Source organism: Fusarium vanettenii, assembly GCF_000151355.1.
Source record: "Fusarium vanettenii 77-13-4 chromosome 5 genomic scaffold NECHAsca_12_chr5_2_0, whole genome shotgun sequence".
Taxonomy (NCBI): Eukaryota; Fungi; Ascomycota; class Sordariomycetes; order Hypocreales; family Nectriaceae; genus Fusarium; species Fusarium vanettenii.
The window spans coordinates 68,404-90,901 of NW_003315872.1; the positions used below are offsets into that span (position 1 = coordinate 68,404).

A 22,498-nucleotide genomic window follows, 5' to 3' on the forward strand; every position below is an offset into this window, starting at 1 on the left:
CCAGTTTGGCACGTGACATGGCTCGCGCGGACTTCTTTGTTTGTACCTGCTCGTACTGGGAGTCTGCCTACCTACTTTCTTGATGTCCGGAACTTTTGGCCCGGCCGTCTGCTCATCTGCTCGTCGTATTCCCTCCAGACTGCTCGTCTACTGTTGCTGAAGGTGCCTTGGCGTTGATACAGGTAGGACTCTTCGATTCCCACGCCCTTCACCTCAGATCCACGGCTTGCTGACCAGACTCACTCTCCCTCTAGAAACCGGCATTGCGCTCCTACTCCGCTCTCAGGTTGAAGTCATGGCCCCGACCTCACCAGACAAGCCAGATGCCCGCCGTTCTCGATCTCGACCACCTCTTTACTCCTTTTCAGGCACGATACGCCACCAGTTGCCAGTCATACCTAGACCCTCGCAAAGACCCTCTCGTTGTCGCCTTCCGCCAACCGAGGCCACAGCCGGAAACCCTCCCACCGGCCGCTTCGATCGCGTTCGTCAATTGAGTCGCTCTTTTCGTCCTATTCGCAAACCCGGGAGGTCGATGTTTCCACGGTCTCAACGATCCGATGCCACTATCATCACCGGGATTGACCGCTCGCTTCGATTCCGCCCCAGTGTACTTGACCAGTCCCGAGAGCCTCCTGCACCTGTCGACTCTAAACACCACCAGAGCCCGTATAAACCTCTGTCTTCTATCCCATCCAAGAGGGCACACCCTGTCGACGCGAATAACGACAGCCGCTGTAGCCATGACTCCCCACAGAAGCGGCATTGCCTTGTTCACCAAGATGTGTCTGAGTCCTTCCACAAGGCTACAACTGCCACACATCTGCTTCCTCAAATTTCATCTATCAATCATGCCGTTCCCCGTCCCAGCATCGATACGTGTGGGGACGGGTTTCCCAAAGAGGATCAATGTCACTCAATGTGGCCTTTGGCTTCAGCAAAATCTGATACGACGATCTCACTCGGAAAACACAAGAATAGTACAGCCAGACAACAGACCACACCAGCAGCCACCAAGGAGCATAACCAGTTGGACCAGTCTACTCGATCCATTGACCATCAAGTCAAGCCCCTCTCTAAAAGGCCTGGCGATGATGGGCTGCCGAGCGAAAGGTTTGATGCAAAGGCATGCCAGCAACTTGAATCTCCTCGCCGCACAGCCCTCGGCAATACGGAGGGCAGTCCCTATGATGAGCTTGCAAACCCCAACAATCTTTCGGAACTGAAGAAGCCATCTCGGGACAAGAGTGAGACCTCCAAGAGTCCTGGTCCAACCACAGCTCCAGGCTTGGGGGCCTGGCCCCTCATTTTTGCCTGTATTGCTGTATTTATCGGTGGGATGTTCTTGTCTGAGTTGAGATTCCCCGACTTTCGAATCCCCGAGTTTCGTGCTGTAGATTGGAACGAGAGGGCCATCGAACTTGAGATTGCGCTGGCGACGATACCAAGAGTCGTTCTTTTTGGCGAGGCCAGTCTCTCGCACCAGGGAGTCCATCCTGGCATGCTCCCCGTCGATGGCTTGGCCCATGATCGCAATCCCTCGTTCGGGCCTAACGAGAGGATACCAGTGCGATCCAAGTGGTTTTCCAACTCAAGCGAGTTTCCGCAGTACGAACCTTGGCTGACCACGTCATCTGGGGTATTTGTGCCCGAGTTCGAGTTCTTGCAGGACCTTTGGAAGGTTACTCACAGCACGTGCTTAGGCCTTAGTTCGGTTCCCATTCCAGATGGGTCATCTCCATCCGACGACTTTTGCTTCCTCCTTGCCGACACCTTGAATGACTTGGACACGTTCTACCTTTTTCTTTTTCGTCAATTCGGCTCATACTACACAGGTACGAGTCTTGACATGAATGAGGTCATGCTGTTCAACATGGAAGCCCTGCAAGAGATGCAGAGAAATGGTTCCGAAGAGCTGGGCTCTGATCAGCTTCGCGCCCGCGCGTTGCATGCTCCATCTACGACAACAGTTTCTCTGCCGACCGTTGAACCACCATCTCCTCACCGCCGGCTTCCCACTGATACAAGCATCCCTGACGACATACCAAAGAGCTTCATCAAGGGGTGGCGCGATGCAATGGCTGCTCGCAGCTCTCGGTTTCAACAGGAGCACGCATCAACGACCACCCCGACCTTTGACACGACCGCGTCGAGTAAGATTCATGTCAGTCGTCTCGGACAAAGAGCTAACAGGGCTACCAGAGATACCGACGCCCAGAGACTACGCCGAGGCTCAGATGAACAATGGGACCGCGAACATCTTGGTCAACCATGTTATTGACGTGATCGTTGGCCGACGCCTGAACGAAACCGACGAGGTTGAGGGTCCAACCTATGGCAACATCATTGAGCATTCAGTCAGGCTAGACAAGTTTTGCGATCTTTTTCCTCGACTAAATGATCACATATCGAAAGCCATTCGGTCTGCGAATAGGAGCGAGCTGAACGCCTACCAGCTCAACAGGCTCAAACGTATTCAGGACGTCGCCCCCTTCCTGCGGGACATTGCCGTACCTAGATTGGGCGGCATGCAAGCCAGAGCCAAGCGAGGAGTCCAGCTACTTAGGGAGACAGAGAAGCGCCAAGCAGAACTTCAAAGTGAAATTAAAAAGACGCTGCGAAACGGCTGGCTCGGCCCAAGAGTTGAGTGGCTAAGCCGCCGGATTATATGTTATTACCTACCCGACCTGAAGAGCATGGCCCTTCAATGGAGCCACGCTCGCCAATGGCTGGCAGTGGAGTCGGAAGAAGTATTCGAAATATATCAGGGCCGGCAGGCAGAGTTTCGCTTGCTCGACACAAGGCGTCCAGATAATCTTTCTAAGAAGCAACTCTCTGAGTGGCATTTATGGAGGAGCTATATGATTTGGTCGCGATGGTCCTTGGAGGATAGACGCAGACATCCAGAGGGAAAGGAGTCGTTTTGCTGGAAGGAGACGGACTGGGACCCTTTCGCATCTACATGGCAGAGAATGGTTGGATGGGTGAAGGGTCGGGACAATGTTGACATTCCGTCTCAATGTGGCGACGCGTCAAAGAGACATGGATGACTTGAGCGAGGGTTCCGGGAATGTATCTCAGATTGCATGTCTTGGATGAAAGCGTCTATGATCTAGACGTTGATAGAAGGGTACAGGGGGTTTATCATAGTAACATCATGTCTGTCCCTCCTTGACTCCAAGAATAAGTCTCGTGGCGTTTCGATAGCCTTATATTTGCACCTAATTGTCCGGGCTCAGAAGATGGGCTCCTTCAGCCCGTCGAACAAGCACCGCGGTTTCAAAATCAACGTCAGCATTTAGTGCTTCGCAAGTGTGCGGGAGGTATTATGAGTCAACAGCTAGGCTGAGTAGGTCTCTCGTGCATTTAAACACGCCGATGATGCTCATTACACCAAGAGCCACTCCAGTGGCAAACCTGCCCTCTCAAATGGACCGGCTCTAGAATTTCCCTTTGTTCCTAACGTCCCTAGATCTTTCTTGTGGCCTACAACTTGGATTTCTTTTTAGTTATCGCTCTCAGAAAAAAGAGCATCCAAGCTTCATCCAGTTTATGAGCAGAAAGACATGCCTGTCACAACAATTTAATAAGCTTGAAGGAGGTTTGGGTTCGATATGCGCACGCATATTATAAACGGAAGCCATATGTTTGTACTCATCTGATTCAATAATCTTCTAACCTATGCCGTCGTATACTCCGTGCCTCATCACAGCCTCGACTTCTCGGCCCAGAAAGGCGCTAGGGACTCTTCTAGCGGGCTTAATTTGGCTTCGTTTCTTTTCTTGGTCGTCTTGAAAATCCTAGGCAAGCCTGTCTCCTCGAAAGTGGCGCCATCGCGCACCATGGCAGCCAAGCCCTTGCTGGATAGAATGATCTTGGGCATACCGTAACCTGTAAACCCTGCCATGATGAACTGACCAGGTTTTTCCGGGACTTGGCCAACATGAGGCATAAAATCTGAGCTGTAGCCAAGGACTAGGGGTATAGTCAGCGATATTGTCATTATAATGGAGATGCATATTTAAGGTCTGCAGGATCAACTCACTCCCAGTCCAAACCTTGTTGGTCTTCATATCGCTATCCTCCCACCCGCGGAAGTTTCGCTGCATGTAGTTGTCGAAATAAGGGACCGCTTCGTTCACCAGTTCGTCATCTCGCACATTGTCGAACCATCGGTGCTTCTTATGCCAGAACGCCTGCCTCGCACCGCCCACAATGATGCTTCCATCCGCCCGAGGAATGAGATAGTCATTGTTCATCTTGTCGAATCTGATACCGTAGGTGTTGACAAGGTGAGGAGTTTTCTTGCCTTTGGGACTCTCGAGATGACTACAGATACCTCTAACAGGGGTGATGGCCCGTGAATACTCGGGGAGGAGTTGCGATGTGTACGCGTTTGCTGCGTGAACTAGCTTTGGTGCCTTGATGGTTCCGCGGGACGTGTGAACAGACCAGAGGCCACTTGAGTCTCGGGTCGATGACACCGACGTCACTGGTGTGTGGGCCTGAATGTTGAGCCCACTCTTGATAAGCTTTTCGAGTATTTGATGCACCAGCTTGGAAGGCCACAGATGAGCCGCCGTGTACGATATGCAGCATTTGGCGTTCTTGACCCCCGAAACCTGCCTCGGATTATTAACTGTGTCCCGCAGTATGAGGCGAACAGAGAATAGTCATTACTCACTCTTTCAGCATCATCTCGACCAGTGAAAGCGACATCGGCAAGATTAATGTCAGAAGTCTGAGAGAGACTCTTGAAGGTTGCCTGAACTTCGTCGGCGTGCGCTGAATCGAGAAAGACGTCCAAGGCTCTCGTAATGTGGAAATCACAGTCCAGGTTCTCCTTCTCTACAAGGTCCTTGACGGCGTAGACATGCGATGCCTCAAAAGCAGCAAGTTCCGCCGTCGCTGACTTGCCGAAGAGCTTTGTAAACTTGGGAATATCCGAGAAGGTGTCGGGCTTGACATGTCCGCCGTTACGCCCAGTCGCACCGGAGCATATCTTTCTCGCCTCGAGCAGCACAATCGAGGGAGGGTTGGGGTTGTCCTTGAGGAGAAAGTATGCAGTAGCCACGCCAGAGAGACCAGACCCAATAATCACGACGTCGGCCTTGGCGGGCAACTCGAGTGTGCTTCGATTGTCATCGAGCTTCTTGGGCTCAAAATTCCAGAAGGAAGATGTGGGATTCGCGACTGGCGCACGATTAGTTGTGTTGGAAGCCATTGCTCAATACTGTATTTCGGTTCCCTTCCGAGTGAAAAACGATGGGGGAGAACAGAGTTTAAAAGACCTGGCCTGAAGAATGATATCAAGTTTGGCCAAGCCACAGATGCGGGATAGACAAGCAGCCCGCAGGAGACACCGTACCCAAATAGGAAATGTTTGCCTAGCGAAAGGCGCCAACATTGTATTCCGGGATTGAGTGTTAAACCCTCCGGGCCGGAATGTTATCATACAAAAAGTAGCCAGTAGTGGACTATTCGGCTTTCGAAAAAGATGCGGTAGTGTATTTTGTGGAAGACTACTCTCTGGAATGGCAGGTTGAATGAGAACAATCCTCCTCGCACTTTGACTATTTCAGGCAAGTCAAATGAGAGCACGAGATAAGTCTAACATCTGATAGGTGGAACCCCGCAAGATAACGACGTCAACCGGACCGGGAACTCAACGATGACAATTACAGAGATGATCTACTTTAGATCTGAGTAACATCAGATACGTCCATGTTTATGCACGGCGGCAAAGCTACTAAGGCCGCAGAGCAGATTGATTCTTAGTCAACCAACTGACCCAAGCGTCTAGGCCCCGAAAGGAGCGACTGTTCGTTGATTGGTGACTACTCTCAAGTTCCTAATTGATGGTCTTTCCTTAGACTTGGGCCTCGGACGCCTTGATGATCCTGCGAGCCATATCGGGGAGCGTATCGGCCATAACATCCATCTCGCCGAAAATGTCGGCACACGACTCCTTCTCCAAGATGGTGCAGTAGGCACCCTTGTATCTATTTCCATATCCGCATTAGCCATATTCAAGTCCATTGTTTCTAGCACAGAACTCACCCAGCTTGCTTCGCAGAAGACACGTCCCACATGTGCGCCGCCGCGAACCACTTCTCCGCATCACCAAGTCGATCCAACAGGGGTCGGTACGAGTTGAGTGCTGGCTTGCCGACGCCAGCTTCATCACACGAGACGAAATTCTCGATTGGCATTTCAATGCCATTACTCAAGAAGCATCCCCTCACCTGTTCTGTGTCGCCAGCAGTGAAACCCCAGACAGTGAAGCCGGCGTCGCGGAGGAGTTGCAGGCACTCAGCAGCCCCTTCACGCAGCGGAAGATCCTTGAAATGCTTGACAATGTAGGCCAAATCCTCATCCGAGGCAAAGGACCTGGGCTCCTTGATGCCACCGATCCATATCATGCGGTAGAAAAGGCTGCAAAAGACATCGTAGAAGCGGCGGTACCGCCCGGTGATGCTGAGATAAGTGTACTCTCGCTCTGAAATCTCAAACCACATGTAGCCAAGCATGGCGGGTTTGACACCTTCAGCGCGGAGGCGATCTCCGAGTCTGTTCTCGAGAGCATTGAGGATAGAATCGTAGGTTACGATGGTACCGACAATGTCGAACACAACGTGCTTCTTGGTGGCTGACATGGCGACTTATTTGGTATATAAGACGGGAAGAGTAGTTGGTATAGAAAGTGTTCAAAATTCCTGAATATGGAAAGGATGAATTTGAGCTGTTGCAACTCAAAGGCGCGACACCGGCGATTTATCTTGAGTTTTATACCAATTCAATGTGATATCTTAGAGTCAACGGGATGCATCCCGACACGCGGCTACACGCGGGGAAGCTTGAGCCCGATGTTCTCAACATCGATGCATGTGGCTTTATTGTCCGCACGGAGAGTGGCCAGGGAGTGGCTCAAAGACTTAGACAAAGTCTCTTATCAAAGGTTGCAAGCATCTAACAATGATGTTAATGCATGTCTTATCTTTAGCCTGAGTGCCGATCAGATATCACCGATCAGCCTCCATCCAAGTTTGCCGTTCCTAGCCGACCAAAGATGTTATTAAATTGCAAATGATTGCATGGCCATTAACTGTATACGGGTAAGAGCGGGAATAAACACAATCATTATTCTCAGTTTGATTGTCATGCGGACCGGGGACTACGCCGGAAGCGCCGGGTCTACTGGATGCCGGTATCAGTGCCGGTTTGATGGAGAGTGCCGTGGTGCCGGTCTCTTCTCACCGGCACATAACACTCCTCCAGACTATATTTCATATGTCCACCGCCGAGAGTTTGTAGTCGGAGTTTACGCTGAGATCTGATTCGCAACTTGAACTTTGGCTGGTCTGATACGAACTGTAACCCATCGATCAACTGAACAACCAGCTGTACTATGCTAAGACTGCTCCCTTAACAACCACTACTAATACCCACTCAGGTGACCGTCGGGCTGGGCAAGTAGTCAATGCGGGACATATTATAGTCATCATTAAATGAAAGGTTATGAAATTATTAAGCTATTCAAGATCATCTCGACATCACCACACCTTAAACTTCAGTTCCACCAGGCCCTAAATTCTACCGTTAGGTGTTCGATACATGATTCATGCCAAGTCATCAACATAAGAATCGCCCGGCCTAAAACACAGAGATCAAAAACAAGCTGCAAATTGAAAACATCAGCGCAGCACCAAATCTGGGGCTCTCCTTCACTGAAGCATTGTCCGATGTGGTCGTAGCTGTGGCGGTTGACTCTGAATTCGACCCGGTCATTGCAGTTGTTATATCCAGCGTAGGGAGCTCTGTTTGAGTGGCCGCACTGAATCCTGGCTGTTCAACATGTCAATAAATACTCAGAGCCATATCGCGGCGTGGTTGTGAGAATACTCACCAGGCCTGTTCCAATTACAGACTCGAAATTGTCACATTGGTATCCAAGGACATTTGACAACGTCGCCCCCACCCCTAGACAGGTAGTGTTGCCCACATACGCGCACGAATATGCTTCGCGCAGGAGTGTTGGCCGGCAAGTGCAAGAGCTGAATTTTGAGCCGTCGGTATCTGACACGTAATCGGTGCACTCGCGGAGGAGTTCTCTAGCCTCGGCACACTTCGTTTTGATGTCTTGACAGAGCTGATCTGGATAGGGTTCATAGGAGCTCGGCGGTGCAGTGGTTGGGTCAAAGGTGATGACTGAGCCGCAAAGACTATTCCATAATTCACGAGCTCTGTCAAAGTTGACGCCCAAGTCTTCACGGCGATAGCAGAGGCGGAGCTCATTCTCACATCTATCGGCATTAGGTGGCGGCTCATTATTCACAGACAAGTTACTTGCCCAAACAGCGAGTCCAAGTACTCTTGGTGGCAGAGGCAGTCTTCTTTGCCAGGGCGGTCCAAGACTGTAGCACATGCATCGCCGGAGGCTAGGAATGAGTCGCAGGCTGGGTGCGCGGTAATCTCCGAGCCTGCCGCGCAAGAGAGGCTCGGAAGTGTCTCAGCAAAAGCCTCCAAGAGACGTCCCGCAAGGATCAGTAAAGTGCAAAGAGTCTTCATGATGCAGCCTCGCTTTGGCGTCCAAACATGCACGGCCAAGCGATGGACATTGTCCACATTAATATACACGGGCCTCGGCATGTTCACACAATCCGTCGTACTATTAACTTTCCAGCTTGCGTCTCGATCCCGCCACTAAAAGGCGATTATGCAAGCCAGCGTTGCAGTCACTGCGGCTGAAATATTGGCTAGGTGCTCAAGTGAGTCGAGAACGCCAATATTTGCGACAAGGCTGGAAACCGGGCTTGGGAGCTATGCCCGCTTTTGGATGGTTCTACACCCTCTGGGATATCAGCTGAACAGGTACCCTTGGACGTGGCGGGAACCATCACGTTGATAGAAGACTCGGCTAGAAGACAAATAAGCGATACCTGTGCTGCTTCTTTCGCGTTGAGAAGCCATTAAAAATGTCAAGATTGAAAAGAGAAAGAAATACACCATGAAGAGTAACATTGACTGGAACAAGTACTTTCCACCAGGTACGTTAACCAATGTGACGTGTTCCCGCAACCTCGGGCCGCTGACAGGTGCTTATCTCATCCAATAGCCATCTTCGGCAGTTGGATCAGGCTGCGAGTCACTTCGCTCCGACTGAAATGCAACGAACTCAGTCGACGATTCTCCAAATGGCGGCACCGGGTTCCTACCAGGAGGCCGCCTCTGCTTCTTACTACTGGAGGCATGGCTCTACAATTATTCTTCCAGCTCGTCATGATCGGCATCATCTGCGGTCTATGGCACATATCGCAGCGTGATAACGGTCTTGCTACCGTGCCAGACAATGACAACGCTTCGTTTGATTCGAGAGGCTTTCACCCAGCCTCCATCTGGAGCTCATCCATTGTTTGGGCGACTGTTCCGGCTTGGATCATCTCGGCTTACTCTTCGCTCTGGTCGGCCATGCTTGAGGCCCTCAAGAAGGTACAGCCGACTCTGGAACTCGACAGGCCCAACTCCACACGGCGTTCGAGCGCAGTTGTTTGGGAAGCGTGGAAGCAGAGGCTGTTCTCCATTTTTGGTCGCAAACCAATTCCACAGCCAACGACAGCCCAGACTCGCTCAACCGCCAAGCGCACCCTGTTGCTGGACTATGGAGAGTGGCCAGTACTGAATGGGTTCAAAGCCATCAAACAAGGCCACGTTCTCCTAGGTATAGGCATGCTCCTCCGTGTGGCGCTCTGGACCGCAAGTGGTCTGTCAGCTGCCATCTTTGCCGTCGCTCAAGTACCCCGGGCGACAGAGACAGGGCTCTACAGCGACAAGTTCTTTGACGAGTGGCTAGGATGGTCTGAGGGCAGAGGGACCAACTATTCATCATCAACCCCAGCCCTAGAGATGGTGAGTGCCACGGTTGTGAGGGGGGCCCAGAACTATTCTTGGACGACCGAGACGCACTCATTCTTGCCATACTTTCCCACCGAGAAGAATGCCACTGGAAACTACACTTTTGATACGGAAGCGTACTGGGCAACAGTTGAGTGCAACGCCCAAACAGATGAGGACCTAGTACGCGCCGGCGCCATTTCGCTCGCTCTGGAGGACGACGACGAGTACAACTCAGCTCAGCTCAGAATCGGGTTCAATTCGGGCGGTTGCGGTATCTCCAAGTGGTACAACCTCTTCAATAGCACGCTCAAATACGAAAAGTCATGGTCAGTTGTTGACTGTGGAGAAGCTGCCGGTCTCATGAGGATAGGCATGTTTACGGGCACGTACAACGCCAGTGAACGATTCCGCCTCACAAACCTCACATTCATAACCTGCAAACCCATGCTATACCGGTCAAATACAACCGTCGAGGTTTCTCTGTCAAACAATCCTTCCATAGCCAAGGTCCTCAACTTTACGCAGCATGACCAGGAACAGTTCTGGCCCGGCTTTGCCCGAATTTGGATCAAAGAGATTGACCTGTACTCGATTTTTGACCCAAAAACTTACATCGACATGGACAGCTTCGCACGTCTTGTCGTTAGTCATGGCTCCAACGATCTCACTCTTGATACCATTCCCGACAAGGAGAAGCTGCTCAGTTCATTCAAGATTGTCTTTCAGTCCTTTTTCGCCAACTATGTATCTCTACAGGCCTACTCTTCAGCAAAGAATGTCACTATCACGGGAGAGGTGTCGCGGTTGCAGTTTCGTCTTTTTGTGGTCAAGTCCCCAGCATTCGCAGTCGTCGGCATCTTTGCGACTGTCTTTTGCGTTACCCTTATCCTTCTTGTCCATTTGCATGAGAACCGGGCCAGCATCGAAAAGTTCCTTGATCTGATGCTCGGGAACGCTCTTTTATTCCGCCGAAGTGACGGAGTTGAGCCATTCCTCCAAACACTCGAGAATCGAGCACTGCAGACGCAACAACCCCCGGAGAATATTAGCATGGTCAAGTTTGCAGAAAAGCAGAAGGACATGGAGAGTTGGGCCACGTGGATGGACGGTAAAACAGGAGATGTGTACGTGGAGGTGCCAACAACTCCCGTCCCCCGTCCTCCTGGTCTGCATGCAAGCGGCAGTGGTAGTTCCCATGCGCCGTTGACACCTGCCGCTGCACCAACGGCACAAAACACCTCAATTCCCATGCACAACCTACCGCATCAAAGTCCGGGAGGAAATCATACACAAGCCAATCCTTGATAAAACTGGTGTCTCTTTGTTCTCTTTTAAAGGTCCTATATGACACGCGTTGAGTAATTCCTTGGTATTAGTATTCTCGTTGACTGAGTGATGGCTGTTAAGATTGGGTGCTTCAACGAAATTATGCAGTCTGCCAATCAGTGTCGAGATTTATTCAACAATAATGATTGATACCTATTTCCTCGTACGTATACAAATAATGATGAAAGCAGCGCCCCTCTTGTTTTAAAGATATGATGGGTGTTGGAGATGTCTTTTTGGTTACTCCGTGCCTAGGGTAGCATTAGCATGGTTTGAGCGACGCCGTTAACCCGGCTCCTCTTTTCGCATCCCGGTGCTAAAGATCGGCGCTCATCGCATCCATGGCGTACTATGGAAGAGGACACAAGGGTTCTTGGGCGGATCAGACAAAATGTAACATTACATAATTTGCAGAGTCCCATCTTCGCCTTGGACCTCAGGTTTTCGACCATCCAACGTAGGTAGGTTGGCCATTTTTTTTTGATCACAACCTCAGCCCCGCGTCAAGATCAAGCAACGCAAACATGGCGGAACAAAAGTCGGTCGCGATTGTTGGTGGTAAGTGATCAATATTTAATGAGGTCCGTTTTAACTGATGGGAGGTAGCGGGCATCTTTGGCTTGTCCCTGGCCGTGGCTTTGAGTAAGAGAGGTAACATGACTGAGTAGCAGAGTAGCTACTAGATAGCTCACTGACATACCTCAGGACACTCTGTGACTGTATTCGACCGATATCGATACGACGAGTCGACGTACGCCCCCGACCATGATTCCGACATCCAAGCTGCCTCGGTCGATCACAACAAAATTGTGCGTCTACTCGCCCTTTCAACCGACCTCCTTAGACTAATTGCCCGCTGAAATAGTTCCGAGCTTCATATGGAACCAAGATCCATTACCAACGTCTTGCAGTCGAGAGCCGGCGCGCGTGGGAAGCAATCGACGAGACAACCCGCAACGACAATTCATCTTCACCCCTCTTCAATGCTTGTGGAATGCTTCGCGTCCAACCGACCACGCATCTCGGCGCTCTGGAACGTGAAACCCTGAGTAACATGGAGCGGGATGGAATCAGAGATACCCAGTTCGTCAAGAGTAACCCCGAGGACATCAAACGCGCTCAAGAGCGTGGCTGGGATCAGAAGCTTCTCAACTTCAACATCCCAGATACGTCGCCGCAGGAAACGTTTGAGGCAGTCTTAGATTCACTTGCCGGCTTCATGCGATGTAGTCGAGCATGTGCCTACTTTTATAAGGAGGCGGTCGCACAGGGAGTCACATTTCACTTCGGTCCAGAGAATGGCGCCTTTGACGGCTTGGTCGAGGAGAGCGTTGGCGAGTCTAAGAAGGCGATTGGACTAACGACCAAGGATGGCAAGTTCCACAAGAGTGACGTTACAGTCATTGCAGGTACGGGATACTTTACTGCCATTTGTGAACAAACTGACTCTTTCATAGCGGGCTCGTTTTCAACCCAGCTGTTGCCAGAGCTGTCGTACCACATCGAGTCCTCGTCAGGAAGCGTCGTCACGTACAAGATATCCACGACTGATGCGGAATTGTGGGAGAAGTACTCACCCGAGAAGTTTCCTGTCATCACATGGAAATGTGCTCCTCGGGACAAGCAAGGAAAAGACATGGGGAGCGTTTACGTCTTTCCTCGGACACCTGAAGGCCTGATCAAGATTGGATACCGCGGTATCAAGGTGAGAATGAGCCAAAGTCGCTTCCTACAGGTAATGTCTAACTTTTCCCCTAGTTTACCAATTTCCAACCAGCTCCTCCAGAGTGTGGTTTCACACAAGACGGGAAATGGTCAGTTCCTTTGCCGGCCAAAGAGTCTCGTCTTGTTCCAGAGCCTGCTAGAGAGGCCATTCAGACGTTTGTATCCATTTTTCTGCCCGAGTTTGAACACAAAGACTTCTTCTCGACCAAGCTCTGCTGGTACACAGATACCCTAGATAACTCCTTTCTGGTACGTTTCCCTTCCCACCTTCTCTTGACCCCAGCTGAACAATGACAACAGATCGACTACGTCCCCGCATACACCGAAAACTCAGTCTTCGCTTGCACAGGTGGAAGTGGACATGGGGCCAAGTTCCTTCCAGTTCTTGGGAAGCATGCAGCGGACATTCTCGAGCATGGGGATGAAAGCACCTCGTACATGCGCCCCTATTGGCGATGGCGTGAAGACGCGCGTAGAGGCAACGGACTGGAGGAGGGTCCAAATGGGCCACGAAACATTGGTAGAGGCTAGTCGGAGGCCAGGTATCTTCGGGCCTTTTGACTCCTTCGTGGATCAAGCTCTGTTAAGGGGAGGGGTTTACCGCGGCTTCTTCCCGTTTCGATTTGCATACGAGGCAGTTTCCGTGGACGAAATATTACTAACAAATAAAACAAAGGCTGTGTGGATGTCCCACAGATGCTATAGACCCTTTCTCGCGAGAACACATCCCATCAGGGTACTGCCTTGGATGAAGCGCTCCTCGAACGGAATGCTTGAAAGGGAGTCACATCCGACGATCAAATCTCACGAGGCAAATTCACCGAAATAGATCACGGGGGCTTATTCCCGTTCGGCATCTCCGTAGCTTACGCCAGTCAAATGCGCTTATAATCAAGCATCAATCACGTTGGTTAAGCATATGGCAAGGGCAACGGAAGTTCGGAACACACACGACGAGATGTGCGTGTGGGGGAGCGTGAAAAGGTCCTTCAAATCGAGACATCTTGGGTGTGATTCGTCATCGGACAAATCAATTTGTTTTGCCATAGATTGCGCAGGGATGTCGATGTGGATGACCAACCCTTATGGTCACGGCTGATCACCTCCCAATGCGTGGGGGTGGTGTTGTTCCCTCGCAACTCCTTACCAACAGCACGAGCGGGAGGAAAGACACATTTGTCGATTCTGTAGTACTCGTAACTACCCGCGTGCCGTTTTATCCGAGTGAGAACTGTTGGTGGTGAATTTGCCCCTGGAGTCGTCATTTGCCCACAATTCTTTTACACCGTGAGCTTAAGGAGGGAGCGATGGCATCTCCGTTGTGGTAGTAAAAGTATATAAGCTTGCCAAGGGCTTGGCTAGGATAGTATCAAAACCAAGAAGCATCTCAAACAATCGTCTTCCCATTCTCACGTACTTTCTCCCGTGTTGGTCCACAAGCAGACGCTTCACGTCATCTCGACATGATGGCATCTGAAAATCGCATCAATGTTGAAACCGAAAAAGTCAACGACAGTTCCAATGAACAATCAGTCGATGGCCGAAAGGTCAGTCCCAATGTTATGACCACAGACGAGCCTTCTGGTCCCGAAAACATTGTCGACAACAAAGACGTAGACGACACGACCGTCTTTTACAACCTCAACAAGGACAAAGTCGACCCTATAACCCCAGAAGGCGAGAAGAAACTGATCCGCAAGAATTTTTGGTTTCTTCTGACTCAAACCTGGTGGATCGCATTCCTCATTCACCTCGACAAGTCGACGCTCTCGCAGGCCAGCACCATGGGAATATTCGACGACGTCGACATGTCCAAGAAACAGTACAATGATCTTTTTGTCTTGTTTTATACGGGATATCTCATTGCTCTCTGGCCAGGAGCTTGGCTCTCACAAAAGACTGGACAGAAGCAGTTCATTGTGGGGTCTTTGGTGCTGTGGGCGTTTTTGTTAGGGATGCATCCGTTGGTGAAGACTGGCAAGCAGATGATGGCACTGCGTTTCATCCTAGGCATGGTAAGTAACGTGAACTTGAAGGAGATGATTCATCAGCTAACCGTGTCTCCAAAGACTGAATCTCAAATCGTCCCGAGCACGACAGTCCTCCACCAAGCGTTTTTCCCTCCCAAGAAAAGCCCCTGGGTCCAGCTCCTATGGTGGGCATCAGGCAGTTTCGCCAATGTCCTGCTCACCATGGTGGCCTACAAGCTTATCTTGGAAGACAATGCACATGCTCTTGTTGGCGGCATCTCCTCTTGGAAATGGCTTCACATCATCTGTGTAATCCTGACATTCATCGTCTGCGTGCCACTCGCCTTCTTTCTGCCCAATTCGCCAATCGAGGCTAAATGGCTTTCAACGGAGGAAAAGATCCACACGATTGCGGCGATTCGAGAGTCTCAGTCTGGTATTCGCAATTCGACGTGGAAGTGGTCGCAAGTTCGAGAGGCGTTTACCGATTTCAAGAGTTGGCTCTTCATGTATGTTCCGCCGGAGCCCTACTATCACCCATGAGTACTAATGTACGATTGACAGCATCCACATGTTCTTCAACGAGCTCCCAAACAACACATCTCAGCAACTTCCTCTCATCGTCGTTGGTTTCGGATTCACGCCTGCTGAAAGCGCTCTCTTTAATATTGCCAAGCCTCTTATCGGATCATTCTTAGTCCTCGTCTCAGCCGCCATGTTGTACGCGACTAGACTTGGAACAGGTTACACCTGCGCAATCTCGTACATTCCATGCTTTGTTGGGGGTATCATCGAAGTTAGTACATTCTGAAGTGACTACTTTCTGATGTTATACTGACTTGGGTATAGCTCGCTGCACCGTGGTCAAACAAGGTTGCCCTGGTTGTCGGAACACAAATTTCCACCTTCAAGCCGTCTTACCTCCTGGGTCTATCTTGGGCTGGGACTACAGCGACCGGCTACACTAAGAAGCTTACAGTTCTATCAACTTGCGTCGTTGCCGCATCTGTTGCCAACATGATTTCTCCAGAGTGAGTCAGACCCTTGTTAGATCAAACAAGTCTTATTAACAGAATATGGCAGATTCTGGCAGCCGCAGTACAAGCCTCAGTACACACTCCCATGGTCCTTCATGACCGCCTTCTGGTTCATCTCGCCTGGAATGTGTCTCATCATCCGCTGGTATCTCGTCCGCGAGAACAATCGCCGCAAGCAAATCCTCGAGGCCGACGACACCAGTTTTGAAGAACACGAGAAACTCGACACGGGAGACCAGGTGATCAACATTAGTCACGAGGATTTGGACCAGACCGATCGGGAGAACCTCAAGTTCATTTATCCACTGTAGGTGAGTAAGAAACAGTGGATGGAGCTATGACAGGTTGCGATGGACAAAAGAAGGGTTTGGGGACGTTGGCTATGGCTATCAGTTTAGAATGCCATGTTCCTCAACACATGCAACCTCATCCGTAGATTTCAATCCACTTTTTGGAACATACCTCAACCGAGCATCGGGTCGATAAACAGCATGATATCCGGAATAACTCTCTACCAACCCTACCTGATCCACACAGTCTCTTCCCGTAGGCCACTCATCCGTTGCGCCCCCAGGCCAGAAGCGACTCGGATCCCCACGCTCCACCGTCATTCGATGAAGATGTGGTGCGGTTCGTAGCCTCCACCGAATCATTGGAACACACATCCTTTTCCAAAGGATAAGACGAAGAAAGGGCCCAATGAAGGTAAGTAGAAAGAGAATACCGCCGATGAGAACGACGACGAGGATCGACACGCCCGAAGTTGTGATCTTCCCAGATGACTCCATCAACGTCAGCCGACAGGTCTCCAGTTGTTGCGCTGTTGCCTCAACAACCCGGACGGGAAGCTCTGAAGAGACGTAGTTGCGCCAATTTGATACTGCTCGTGTGGCAGATGTCAGGAGCACCATGCGGCTTGCCAGTGCTAATCGTACAATCTCGGCATGTCCACTTATTTCCCTTGGAGCCAGCTGCGTCGATCCAAGAGACAGGGTGCGGCTTGCGTAAACGGATTCACTGCTGCCGGGTATGATGGACAGCAAGGGAACCCATGTGTTTATCCACATAAGCTCGAGAAATCCGACGTTTCTGTCTTCATGAGATCTTGAGCTGTTGATGTATTCGCCAACTCCGTCATTGCCTCCTAGTGATACGCAGCTCTGTCTTCCTCCTGGACAGTAGGCGTAGCTTGTGTTGCACATGATGGGTACAATGGCCCGCCTGTATCTGTAAGCCCCTCCGACTTGAGTGTTGTTGGTAGCAAAGACCGGATCATCGCTTGTAGTGGGACTCAGTATCAACCGAATGTGGTAGAACAGAAGAGTGAGATCGCCGTGATGAGCTAGCGTATCGTTGGGTTGCCAGATGGAGACCTCAGAAGGCCCGCTGGAGTTGAAGTGGGAAAACAAATCATATCCGTAGCAAAACCTCTCTTCAAGGTTAAACTCCTCAGTGACGTACTCATCTCCACCAGTACTGCTACTGCTGCCGTAAAGTAATCCATAAGTATTCGTCCCGTCTTCCTCTGTTCGCAGGAACTTCCTACGATACTCTGGTTTGTAGCAAGTAGTCAACACGCCAAATTCGGCATGACGAGAGGAAGACTTGCTGCCGATTCCAACCTCGGACTGCTTCACCCAGTAGTCGACGTCAACTCGAAAAGAGTTATTTCTGTCACAGGCGGGGGCCCAGTCTGGGCACTCTGATGATATGACAATTCGATCCTTGTCGTTTGAAAGACCAACTGATGAGGCATTTGAGCCGCTGTAGTTGTATCCGTGCGTGTCTGCAAAACGGAGCATATCCCAAGAAAGTAATCCGTCATACTGTGATCGAGCCATCCAATTGCTATAGTTGAGCAGTGGACTGCAGTTTTCGATTGAACCGGGAACTCCTTGGACAACGGGTATTCTCCTAGCCAAGAGAAGAGGGAGGAATATGGGCACCACCATCAGCACAAGTGCACCGAATAGCCAAAGAAGCGCGATGAATTTGGCAGGTTTGCACTTCGTAGACCCCAAACATCGGTATGCGGGCGTGCTGACCAGCGCTGCTTGAGGGCTCATAGTGTTGGCCATTGCGACTCTGACCTGATCAACGTCCCATGCTCGATGATGCTCAGGGAGGAGCCAAAACAGACTCATTGCATAGGGTCTGAAGAGCCTGACCGCAACGGCCTGGTATAGCAGGGTGATGAGAGCGACGGCGATGGCCCAGGTGCTGCTGCTTATGACGGTGGGCCACCCATAGCGAACTATGGCGTCCCATTTTCGCATCTGCTCCTCCTTGTAGATGCCACTGCCCATGTTGTTCATAGTTGGATTCCGTGCTCTGAAAAGCCGGGGTATTTGAGGTCGAGGTGATATTTGATGGGATGGGCTGGAGAGTGATGTGTCGAGTTAAATTCCGTCTTGCCGGAGAAACAATTGCATCAATTATATGAGCTACTTCTTTCATCAATCAAACCGGAAATCCAGCTGAAGCGGCAACTTCCTCAACCACCGTCGTCAAATCAGCCTCGATACCACCTCATGACCTGTCGCCTGTCAGTCTAAAGCGAACCCGTCCAGGGGACGCAAGGCAGAGACAGGGGGGCGCACAAACTCAAAGAATCCCAGCCAATGTGGAGTCAGGCCAATGGCCGCTGCTAACGTTAAGGTTAAAGCTTTGTTCAAACTCACGATTAGAGACGGAGAAACAAGAATCTGACAGCCATACTAGGGTTCTGTTAAGGCGTTTCCGGTTTTCCGGTGGCATGACGCCTTCAGTGTGTCGAGTTTATTGGTACCGCGGTGTCTCTGACATGGGGATTCAGTCACCAAGTCCTAGATTGCTAATGTACAGTACGCAGAATGCAGTGGCTCAGACCGAGGCGGAGGACCTTCTGAGCGACTAACTCCATCATGATGCAGCTCATCACCCTCAGCGGGGACCGATCAATTATTTGACCGCATAGGTATCTCAGAAATAATTATATATAGCCATAACTATTTACATGTCGGGGCAGTAATGCCTCCTTTTCCAGTAAAAAGGTGGGATTAGGCACTGATCAAGTTGCCATTACGCGTGAAACTCAGCAAGGATAGCATTTTTCTCAACCACCAAATACCTATCTGCAAAATCCTTATTGATGAGTGAGACTTTTGTTAATTGAAAATGACGCAAACGGCTTACTCCAATGGGAAGACGACTTCTTCGAAGTCACTTCGTGCTGCTCGATGTGAGGCTCACTTCTGATAAATGTTGCGACTTCCACGAAAAGTGAGCTAGCTCAAAGGCCAGGTTGTAAATTCAATCGCAGGAGAAATTGTAATCTATCGATTGGGTGTGAAGCATCCAACTCCAATCCGTTTCTGTCTCGTAGAAACAATTCAGGTCCTAGGTCACTTTATCGAGTATCAGTCGTGATTCTTCCCCCTCCTTAGGGTAGGAAGGCAGGATAAGGACTGTGGTTTGAGCCGGTCCAAGCTTCATGTTTAATTATTCCCTTAAATCGAATGTGGCATTAGGCTTGTCGATCACTTGACAAAGTCGGAGTTATGCAGTCACCGATAATCTCGGGTGTCATCTATTTCCGATAGAATCAGCCAATCAAGTGTCATAAGACGATAATATTGTGCAACTGCAAGTATCCACAACCTACAGGGTCTCTTTGTAGTATCGAGCCCGAAGTAAAGAGGGGTATCACGAACAAGGGTCAACAATCAAGCGGGGGATATCTCGTGCCAAGAGCGATTGTCTCATTGTCAAGATACGTTGCGACACAGGAATCATCCCTTCGCGTCATCTAATCCGGAGCAAACGTCTAAAAAGACACGAACTTTTGTCACGAGAGCCGGCGCCTGTTGGCTTGGCTGCAGGTCCCCGACGCAACATAGCACGGGGGACTTTTTGCCAGACCGTCCAAAACGGCAGGTCAAACATCCCGGTCGGGTTTCACCTCTAAGCCGCTGCGGGAAGGCGAAGGCAAACAGTGATCGTCGCGTTATCGTGGATAAACCAGGTTAAGGTTATTCGAGATTAACGTGGTACGACACTGTAAAATATTAAGGCCGAGGGGATGCATCTGAACAGATCTTCTTTTTTCCCCTCAAGGTTCCTCGTGTGACCTCCTCTCTCTCTTTTATTCTCAAAATGGCTGGGAAAAGCGCTTTGGTGGCCTTGCTGGCTTTTGTCTCTTTTGGCTCAGCTGCCATTGACCCCCCTCGCAAGCCTTATCAGCCTGTCGGCGGTGGTGATCGTATCCTCACATTCAACGAGACCAGTCCCAGTGCCAAGATTAGGCCGTCGACCTTGAGCGTCGAGTGGTCTTCAGCCGGCAGTGATGGCAACTACATCGTCACCAACAGCGCTGGTGATCTTGTTCTAGAAGACATCGTCACTGGCAAGAGCAGCAAGTTTGTCTCTGCGGACAAGCTACCTGAGGACCTCCATGAGAGCTGGATCAGCAGCGATGCTACCAAGCTTCTCATCGCCACCAACTACACCAAGCAGTACCGCTACTCGTACTTTGCCGACTACTCCATCCTCGATGTCAAGTCCGGCGAGACAACACCTCTCGTTGATGATCAAGTCGGCGACATTCAGTACGCAGAGTTTTCTCCCTCAGGAGACAGCGTGGCTTTTGTCCGCGGCAACAACCTCTTCATCCGCGACGCGGAGGGAAAGATCAGCCAGATCACCAACGATGGCGGTCCTGACATGTTCCACGGCGTTCCAGACTGGGTCTATGAGGAAGAAATCTTTGGAGGCCGTTCCACTTTCTGGTTCTCTCCTGACTCCAAGTTCCTGGCTTTCCTGAGCTTCAACGAGACTGGCGTTGGCACCTTCACCATCCCATACTACATGGATGGCGAGAAGCTTGCGCCCGAGTACCCCCGTGAGCTGGATCTTAGATATCCCAAGGTCGGATCCACGAACCCTACTGTGGAGCTCAACATTCTCGACCTCTCCTCAGGCGATTACAAGCCTGTTCCCGTCAATGCCTTTGAGCCTGAAGAGCTCATCATCGGTGAGGTGGCCTGGGTCACTGATGACCACAGCGCCGTCATCTACCGAGCCTTCAACCGTGTACAGGACAAGGATGCCCATGTCGTTGTTGACCCCAGCACTCTGAAGTCCAAGCAAGTTCGTGAGCGAGATGGTACCGACGGATGGCTCGAGCACACTCTTTCCATCAGCTACGTCGGCCCTCTCAGTGCTTCAGGCAAGGACACCTACTACGTGGATGTTTCTGATGAGGATGGCTGGAACCACATCTACCTCTACCCTGTCAACGGTGGAGACGGCATCCAGCTTACATCCGGAGAGTGGGAAGTTACAACCATCTTGAACATCGATACCGCCAGGAGCTTGGTCTACTTCCAAGCTGCGAAGCGTCACTCTACCGAGCGCCATGTTTACAAGGTCTCATGGAAGACTAAGAAGATTACCCCTCTCGTGGACGAGACTGTTCCTGCTTATTGGTCTGCGTCTTTTTCGTCCAACGGTGGTTACTACATCCTCACCTATCAGGGTCCTGATGTTCCCTACCAGGAGCTCTATTCTTCCAACTCTACTGCAAAGTCTCTCCGCGTCTTGGAGGACAACAAGAAGTTCTACCAGACCATCTCAGAGTACAACCTCCCCAACATCACCTACTTTGAGCTTGAGCATCCAGATGGCTACAAGATGAACGTGAGGCAGCAACTCCCCGTCAACTTTGATCCTTCGAAGCAATATCCTGTTCTCTTCACCCCATACGGAGGCCCCAACTCGCAGCAGGTCGCCAAGTCTTTCCAAGCCTACAACTGGAGAGCGTACATCTCTTCCGACCCCGAGCTCCAGTACATCACCTACACAGTCGATAACCGCGGAACCGCCCAGCGAGGTCGAAAGTACCGCTCTCTCGTGACCGCTCAACTCGGCAAGCTGGAGCCCCTCGATCAAATCTGGGCTGCAGAGGAGTTGATCAAGAAGTTTGACTACATCAACCCAGACAAGGTTGGAATGTGGGGATGGTCCTACGGTGGATATCTCACTGCCAAGACCATTGAAGTCAACTCTGGAGTCTTCACGTTCGGCTTGATCACAGCTCCAGTATCTGACTGGCGCTTCTATGACTCCATGTACACTGAGCGATATATGAAGACCCTCGACGCTAACCGTGACGGTTACCTTGAGACAGCCGTGCACAAGGTCGACGGCTTCAAGAACATCGCTGGCGGCTTCAGTGTTCTCCATGGCACCGGCGATGACAACGTGCACTACCAGCACGCGGCTGCGTTGATTGATCTTCTCGTCGGCGAGGGTGTATCGCCTGAGAAGATGAAGATGTTTGCGTTCACTGATAGTGATCACAGCATCGTGTACAATGGTGCTAGCGTGTATATCTACAAGTACCTTACTGCAAGGTTGTATGATGAGGTCAAGAGGGAGCCAAAGAACAAGTTGCTGGCTCATCAGTGGACCAAGAGGCGGGTTGATGGTGTGTCGAGGGCTTAATCTTCGAAGCTATTGACAGGTTTAAGTGTATCATACGATAGACAATGGATTGAGCTAATAGAA

The 22,498-nt window shown here is 50.7% G+C and overlaps 8 protein-coding genes across 8 annotated transcripts; 5 read left to right on the top strand and 3 right to left on the bottom strand.

Annotated features, from left to right (window-relative positions):
- Positions 1-295: 295 nt before the first annotated feature.
- On the top strand, positions 296-3,050 carry NECHADRAFT_79848 (uncharacterized protein; the record flags this gene model as incomplete). The annotated part of the gene is made up of 2 exons (XM_003047848.1): positions 296-2,153; positions 2,194-3,050. 2 exons carry the CDS (start codon positions 296-298, stop codon positions 3,048-3,050), a joined length of 2,715 nt encoding a protein of 904 aa, XP_003047894.1.
- A 656-nt stretch (positions 3,051-3,706) lies between these two features.
- NECHADRAFT_93191 (uncharacterized protein) lies at positions 3,707-6,656 on the bottom strand (the record flags this gene model as incomplete). Its single annotated transcript, XM_003048027.1, has 7 exons — positions 3,707-3,975; positions 4,046-4,622; positions 4,685-5,226; positions 5,265-5,296; positions 5,569-5,573; positions 5,876-6,002; positions 6,061-6,656. 7 exons carry the CDS (start codon positions 6,654-6,656, stop codon positions 3,707-3,709), a joined length of 2,148 nt encoding a protein of 715 aa, XP_003048073.1.
- A 997-nt stretch (positions 6,657-7,653) lies between these two features.
- NECHADRAFT_79851 (uncharacterized protein) lies at positions 7,654-8,649 on the bottom strand (the record flags this gene model as incomplete). The annotated part of the gene is made up of 3 exons (XM_003048028.1): positions 7,654-7,845; positions 7,907-8,303; positions 8,372-8,649. 3 exons carry the CDS (start codon positions 8,647-8,649, stop codon positions 7,654-7,656), a joined length of 867 nt encoding a protein of 288 aa, XP_003048074.1.
- A 358-nt stretch (positions 8,650-9,007) lies between these two features.
- On the top strand, positions 9,008-11,199 carry NECHADRAFT_79852 (uncharacterized protein; the record flags this gene model as incomplete). The annotated part of the gene is made up of 2 exons (XM_003047849.1): positions 9,008-9,047; positions 9,116-11,199. 2 exons carry the CDS (start codon positions 9,008-9,010, stop codon positions 11,197-11,199), a joined length of 2,124 nt encoding a protein of 707 aa, XP_003047895.1.
- Positions 11,200-11,744: 545 nt separating this feature from the next.
- On the top strand, positions 11,745-13,476 carry NECHADRAFT_79853 (uncharacterized protein; the record flags this gene model as incomplete). Its single annotated transcript, XM_003047850.1, has 7 exons — positions 11,745-11,778; positions 11,827-11,862; positions 11,926-12,029; positions 12,086-12,629; positions 12,678-12,925; positions 12,979-13,194; positions 13,246-13,476. The coding sequence occupies 7 exons, from the start codon at positions 11,745-11,747 to the stop codon at positions 13,474-13,476; spliced, it is 1,413 nt and encodes a 470-aa protein (XP_003047896.1).
- A 1,031-nt stretch (positions 13,477-14,507) lies between these two features.
- Positions 14,508-16,263, top strand: NECHADRAFT_39910 (uncharacterized protein; the record flags this gene model as incomplete). The annotated part of the gene is made up of 5 exons (XM_003047851.1): positions 14,508-14,960; positions 15,015-15,424; positions 15,480-15,711; positions 15,765-15,946; positions 15,999-16,263. 5 exons carry the CDS (start codon positions 14,508-14,510, stop codon positions 16,261-16,263), a joined length of 1,542 nt encoding a protein of 513 aa, XP_003047897.1.
- Positions 16,264-16,378: 115 nt separating this feature from the next.
- Positions 16,379-18,258, bottom strand: NECHADRAFT_79855 (uncharacterized protein; the record flags this gene model as incomplete). The annotated part of the gene is made up of 2 exons (XM_003048029.1): positions 16,379-16,399; positions 16,477-18,258. 2 exons carry the CDS (start codon positions 18,256-18,258, stop codon positions 16,379-16,381), a joined length of 1,803 nt encoding a protein of 600 aa, XP_003048075.1.
- A 1,233-nt stretch (positions 18,259-19,491) lies between these two features.
- Positions 19,492-22,435, top strand: NECHADRAFT_93193 (uncharacterized protein; the record flags this gene model as incomplete). The annotated part of the gene is made up of 2 exons (XM_003047852.1): positions 19,492-19,513; positions 20,142-22,435. The coding sequence occupies 2 exons, from the start codon at positions 19,492-19,494 to the stop codon at positions 22,433-22,435; spliced, it is 2,316 nt and encodes a 771-aa protein (XP_003047898.1).
- Positions 22,436-22,498: the final 63 nt, after the last annotated feature.